A 6,430-nucleotide genomic window follows, 5' to 3' on the forward strand; every position below is an offset into this window, starting at 1 on the left:
GGAGGGGGGGGACGAGTCGAGCTGTGCCCGGTGCCAGCCCGGAAGCTTCCGCTGCGGCGATGGGAGGTGCATCTTTGAGACGTGGGCGTGCGACGGTCAAGCTGACTGCGCCGATGGGAGTGACGAGCAACACTGCCCCCCCAGGAAACTCCCCCGAAAGGTGGTAACGGCAGCAGCCATTGGGAGCCTGGTCTGTGGCCTACTCCTGGTGGTGGCCATGGGATGTACCTGCAAACTCTACTCACTGCGGAGGAGCCAGTACAGGTACAGGGAGCTTTACACTGTATCCAACACCGGGCTGTCCCTGTCCCTGGGATGGGGGGGACAGTGTAGAGGGAGCTTTACTCTGTGTCTAACCCCATGCTGTCCCTGTCCCTGGGATGGGGGGGACAGTGTAGAGGGAGCTTTACTCTGTGTCTAACCCCATGCTGTCCCTGGGATGGGGGGGGACAGTGTACAGGGAGCTTTACTCTGTATCTAACCCCGTGCTGTCCCTGTCCCTGGGATGGGGTTGGGATAGTGTAGAGGGAGCTATACTCTGTATCTAACCCCGTGCTGTCCCTGGGATGGGGGGGACAGTGTAGAGGGAGCTTTACTCTGTGTCTAACCCCATGCTGTCCCTGTCCCTGGGATGGGGGGGGACAGTGTAGAGGGAGCTTTCCCCTGTATCTAACCCCGTGCTGTCCCTGTCCCTGGGATGGGGGGGACAGTGTAGAGGGAGCTTTCCCCTGTATCTAACCCCGTGCTGTCCCTGTCCCTGGGATGGGGGGGGACAGTGTAGAGGGAGCTTTACTCTGTATCTAACCCCGTGCTGTCCCTGTCCCTAGGATGGGGGGGACAGTGTAGAGGGAGCTTTACTCTGTATCTAACCCCGTGCTGTCCCTGTCCCTGGGATGGGGGGGACAGTGTAGAGGGAGCTTTACTCTGTATCTAACCCCGTGCTGTCCCTGTCCCTAGGATGGGGGGACAGTGTAGAGGGAGCTTTACTCTGTATCTAACCCCGTGCTGTCCCTGTCCCTGGGATGGGGGGGACAGTGTAGAGGGAGCTTTACTCTGTATCTAACCCCGTGCTGTCCCTGTCCCTGGGATGGGGGGGACAGTGTAGAGGGAGCTTTACTCTGTATCTAACCCCGTGCTGTCCCTGTCCCTGGGATGGGGGGGACAGTGTAGAGGGAGCTTTACTCTGTATCTAACCCCGTGCTGTCCCTGTCCCTGGGATGGGGGGGACAGTGTAGAGGGAGCTTTCCCCTGTATCTAACCCCGTGCTGTCCCTGTCCCTGGGATGGGGGGGACAGTGTAGAGGGAGCTTTACTCTGTATCTAACCCCGTGCTGTCCCTGTCCCTAGGATGGGGGGGACAGTGTAGAGGGAGCTTTACTCTGTATCTAACCCCGTGCTGTCCCTGTCCCTGGGATGGGGGGGACAGTGTAGAGGGAGCTTTACTCTGTATCTACCCCGTGCTGTCCCTGTCCCTAGGATGGGGGGACAGTGTAGAGGGAGCTTTACTCTGTATCTAACCCCGTGCTGTCCCTGTCCCTGGGATGGGGGGGACAGTGTAGAGGGAGCTTTACTCTGTATCTAACCCCGTGCTGTCCCTGTCCCTGGGATGGGGGGGACAGTGTAGAGGGAGCTTTACTCTGTATCTAACCCCGTGCTGTCCCTGTCCCTGGGATGGGGGGGACAGTGTAGAGGGAGCTTTACTCTGTATCTAACCCCGTGCTGTCCCTGTCCCTGGGGTGGGGGGACAGTGTAGAGGGAGTGTGATCCTCGGTGTGGGGTGGTGCATGTTTCTGTGTATCTGACCTGCTGCTGGCCATTCTGCCCTCTGCAGCTTATTAGCCCCTCTGGCCCAGATGGAGTCAGTTCAGCGTCGGGCTCCCCCATCGTACGGAGAACTGATCGCCCAGGGGGCTATCCCCCCCGTGGAAGACTTCCCCACAGAGAACCCCAACGATGTGAGTCTCTCAGTCCGACCGACCGGGGGGGAGGGGGGGCGGGAAGGAGACGGGAGACGGGGAATGGGGAGTGGGAGGAGGGGATTGAGAGGGGAGGGAGGGGGTAGGAGAGGGGGTTGGGAGGGGGGGAGGGAGCAGGGAGGGGGAAGGAGCAGGGAGACGGGGAATGGGGAGAAGGAGGGGGGGGTAGGAGAAGGGGAATGAGAGGGGAAGGTACAGGGAGGGGAGGGTGGGGGTTGGAGAGGGGAAAGAGAGAGGGGGAATGAGGGGGAAAGGAGTAGGGAGGGGAGGAAGGGGGTAGGAGAGGGATGGGAGGGGAGGAAGGAGCAGGGAGGGGGTGGGAGAGGGGAAAGAGCAGGGAGGGGGTAGGAGAGGGGGATGGAAGAGGGTGAATGAGGGGTAAGGAGCAGGGAGGGGAGGGGAAGGGGTAGGAGAGGGGGAGTGGGAGAGGGGGAATGAGAGGGGAAGGAGCAGGGAGGGGAGGGGAAGGGGTAGGAGAGGGGAGTGGGAGAGGGGGAATGAGAGGGGAAGGAGCAGGGAGGGGAGGGGAAGGGGTAGGAGAGGGGAGTGGGAGAGGGGGAATGAGAGGGGAAGGAGCAGGGAGGGGAGGGAGGGGGTAGAAGAAGGGGGTGGGAGAGGGTGAATGAGGGGGAAGGAGCAGGGAGGGGAGGGGAAGGGGTAGGAGAGGGGAGTGGGAGAGGGGGAATGAGAGGGGAAGGAGCAGGGAGGGGAGGGAAGGGGTAGGAGAGGGGGGGTGGGAGACGGGGGATGAGAGGGCCAGGTACAGGGAGGGGAGGGGTTAGGAGAGGGAGGGAAGGGGGGGGAGGCAAGGAGAGGGGAGTGGGAGAGGGGATGGAGCGGGAGGAGAGGGAGGGAAGGGAAAAGGAGGAGAGTGGGAGAATGGGGGTAGGGGGTGGGAGAGGGAGAATGGGAGGAGGGGGAAGGGGTGATGAATGGGAGTTGGGGTGATGGAGGGGAGTCGGGGGTAAGGCTGTGACAGTGTCCTGACCCTCTTTTCCCCCCCCCCCCTCCCCCCGGACAGGGCTCGGTGCTGTGGGAGAGTGAGGGGGTGATGGAGGGGAGTCGGGGGGGGTGATGGAGGGGAGTCGGGGGGGTGATGGAGGGGAGTCGGGGGGGTGATGGAGGGGAGTCGGGGGGTGATGGAGGGGAGTCGGGGGTAAGGCTGTGATAGTGTCCTGATTCTCTCCCCCCCCTCTCTCCCCCAGACAGGGCTCGGTGCTGGGGGAGAGTGAGGGGTGATGGAGGGGAGTCGGGGGGGTGATGGAGGGGAGTCGGGGGGGTGATGGAGGGGAGTCGGGGGGTGATGGAGGGGAGTCGGGGGGTAAGGCTGTGACAGTGTCCTGACCCTCTTTTCCCCCCCCCCCCTCCCCCCGGACAGGGCTCGGTGCTGTGGGAGAGTGAGGGGTGATGGAGGGGAGTCGGGGGGGTGATGGAGGGGAGTCGGGGGGGGTGATGGAGGGGAGTCGGGGGGGGGTGATGGAGGGGAGTCGGGGGGGTGATGGAGGGGAGTCGGGGGGGTGATGGAGGGGAGTCGGGGGGTGATGGAGGAGAGTCGGGGGTAAGGCTGTGATAGTGTCCTGATTCTCTCCCCCCAGACAGGGCTCGGTGCTGGGGGAGAGTGAGGGGTGATGGAGGGGAGTCGGGGGGGTGATGGAGGGGAGTCGGGGGGGTGATGGAGGGGAGTCGGGGGGTGATGGAGGGGAGTCGGGGGGGTGATGGAGGGGAGTCGGGGGGGTGATGGAGGGGAGTCGGGGGGTGATGGAGGGGAGTCGGGGGGTGATGGAGGGGAGTCAGGGGTAAGGCTGTGATAGTGTCCTGATTCTCTCCCCCCCTCTCTCCCCCCAGACAGGGCTTGGTGCTGGGGGAGAGTGAGGGGTGATGGAGGGAATCGGGGGGGTGATGGAGGGGAGTCGGGGGGTGATGGAGGGGAGTCGGGGGGTGATGGAGGGGAGTCGGGGGGGTGATGGAGGGGAGTCGGGGGGGTGATGGAGGGGAGTCGGGGGGTGATGGAGGGGAGTCGGGGGTGGTGGAGGGGAGTCGGGGGTAAGGCTGTGACAGTGTCCTGATTCTCTCCCCCCGGACACGGCTCGGTGCTGGGGCAGAGTGAGGGATGATGGAGGGGAGTTGAGTCGGGGTGATGGAGGGGAGTCGGGGGTGATGGAGGGGAGTTGAGTCGGGGGTGATGGAGGGGAGTCGGGGGTGATGGAGGGGAGTCGGGGTGATGGAGTGGAGTCGGGGTTAAGGCTGTGACAGTGTCCTGACCCTCTCCCCCCCCCCCTCCCCCCGGACAGGGCTCGGTGCTGGGAGAGTGAGGGGTGATGGAGGGGAGTCGGGGGTAAGGCTGTGACAGTGTCCTGACCCTCTCCCCCCCTCTCTCTCCCCCCGGACAGGGCTCGGTGCTGGGGCAGAGCGAGGGGTGATGGAGGGGAGTTGGGGTGATGGAGGGGAGTCGGGGTGATGGAGGGGAGTCGGGGGTAAGGCTGTGACAGTGTCCTGACTCTCCCCCTCTCTCTCTCTCACCCCGGACAGGGTCGGTGCTGGGGGAGAGCGAGGGGGTGATGGAGGGGAGTCGGGGGTGATGGAGGGGAGTTGAGTTGGGGTGATGGAGGGGAGTTGAGTCGGGGTGATGGAGTGGAGTTGAGTCGGGGGTGATGGAGGGGAGTCGGGGGTGATGGAGGGGAGTTGGGGTGATGGAGGGGAGTCGGGGGTAAGGCTGTGACAGTGTCCTGATTCTCTCCCCCCGGACAGGGCTCGGTGCTGGGGGAGAGTGAGGGGTGATGGAGGGGAGTCGGGGGTGATGGAGGGGAGTCGGGGTGATGGAGGGGAGTCGGGGGGTGATGGAGGGGAGTCGGGGGGTGATGGAGGGGAGTCGGGGGGTGATGGAGGGGAGTCGGGGGTGATGGAGGGGAGTCAGGGTGATGGCGGGGAGTCGGGGGTGATGGAGGGGAGTCGGGGTGATGGAGGGGAGTCGGGGGGTGATGGAGGGGAGTCGGGGGGTGATGGAGGGGAGTCGGGGGTGATGGAGGGGGAGTCGGGGGGTGATGGAGGGGAGTCGGGGGTGATGGAGGGGGAGTTGAGTCGGGGGTGATGGAGGGGAGTCGGGGGTGATGGAGGGGAGTTGAGTCGGGGGTGATGGAGGGGAGTTGAGTCGGGGGTGATGGCGGGGAGTCGGGGTGATGGAGGGGAGTTGGGGGTGATGGAGGGGAGTCGGGGGTAAGGCTGTGACAGTGTCCTGACCCTCTCCCCCCACCCCCTCTCTCTCTCCCCCCGGACAGGGCTCGGTGCTGGGGGAGAGTGAGGGGTGATGGAGGGGAGTCGGGGTGATGGAGGGGAGTCGGGGGTGATGGAGGGGAGTTGGGGGTGATGGAGGGGAGTTGAGTCGGGGGGTGATGGAGGGGAGTCGGGGGGTGATGGAGGGGAGTCGGGGGTGATGGAGGGGAGTTGAGTCGGGGGTGATGGAGGAGAGTTGAGTCGGGGGTGATGGAGGGGAGTTGAGTCGGGGTGATGGAGGGGAGTCGGGGTGATGGAGGGGAGTTGGGGGTGATGGAGGGGAGTTGAGTCGGGGGGTGATGGAGGGGAGTCGGGGGGTGATGGAGGGGAGTCGGGGGTGATGGAGGGGAGTTGAGTCGGGGGGTGATGGAGGGGAGTCGGAGGGGAGTCGGGGGGTGATGGAGGGGAGTTGAGTCGGGGTGATGGAGGGGAGTTGAGTCGGGGGTGATGGAGGGGAGTCGGGGTGATGGAGGGGAGTCGGAGGTGATGGAGGGGAGTCGGGGGTAAGGCTATGACAGTGTCCTGACCCTCTCCCTCCTCTCTCTCTCCCCGGACAGGGCTCGGTGCTGGGGGAAAGTGAGGGGGTGATGGAGGGGAGTCGGGGGTGGTGGAGGGGAGTCGGGGGTGGTGGAGGGGAGTCGGGGTGATGGAGGGGAGTCGGGGGGTGATGGAGGGGAGTTGAGTCGGGGGTGATGGAGGGGAGTTGAGTCGGGGGTGGTGGAGGGGAGTCGGGGGTAAGGCTGTGACAGTGTCCTGACTCTCCCCCCCCTCTCTCCCCCCGGACAGGGCTCGGTGATGGAGGGGAGTCGGGGGTGGTGGAGGGGAGTCGGGGGTGGTGGAGGGGAGTCGGGGGTGGTGGAGGGGAGTCGGGGGTGATGGAGGGGAGTCGGGGTGATGGAGGGGAGTCGGGGTGATGGAGGGGAGTCGGGGGTAAGGCTATGACAGTGTCCTGACCCTCTCCCTCCTCTCTCTCTCCCCGGACAGGGCTCGGTGCTGGGGGAAAGTGAGGGGGTGATGGAGGGGAGTCGGGGGTGATGGAGGGGAGTCGGGGGTAAGGCTGTGACAGTGTCCTGACTCTCCCCCCCCCCTCTCTCCCCCCGGACAGGGCTCGGTGATGGAGGGGAGTCGGGGGTGGTGGAGGGGAGTCGGGGGTGATGGAGGGGAGTCGGGGTGATGGAGGGGAGT

The 6,430-nt window shown here is 65.2% G+C and overlaps 1 protein-coding gene across 1 annotated transcript in view; it reads left to right on the forward strand.

The window, feature by feature from the left end:
* LOC140473195 (low-density lipoprotein receptor-related protein 10-like) overlaps nucleotides 1–3,015 on the forward strand; it is a gene marked incomplete at both ends in the record, with an annotated part of 8,782 nt that extends 5,767 nt beyond the window's left edge. Inside the window, 3 exon segments of the mRNA XM_072567571.1 lie at nucleotides 1–264; nucleotides 1,831–1,954; nucleotides 2,997–3,015. The exon segment at nucleotides 1–264 is cut by the window's left edge and continues 120 nt beyond it. Of these exon segments, the coding sequence (XP_072423672.1) occupies nucleotides 1–264; nucleotides 1,831–1,954; nucleotides 2,997–3,015 (407 nt within the window).
* Between the last annotated feature and the right edge of the window lie 3,415 nt (nucleotides 3,016–6,430).

Source organism: Chiloscyllium punctatum, unplaced genomic scaffold (assembly GCF_047496795.1).
Source record: "Chiloscyllium punctatum isolate Juve2018m unplaced genomic scaffold, sChiPun1.3 scaffold_545, whole genome shotgun sequence".
In the NCBI taxonomy this organism is placed as follows: Eukaryota; Metazoa; Chordata; class Chondrichthyes; order Orectolobiformes; family Hemiscylliidae; genus Chiloscyllium; species Chiloscyllium punctatum.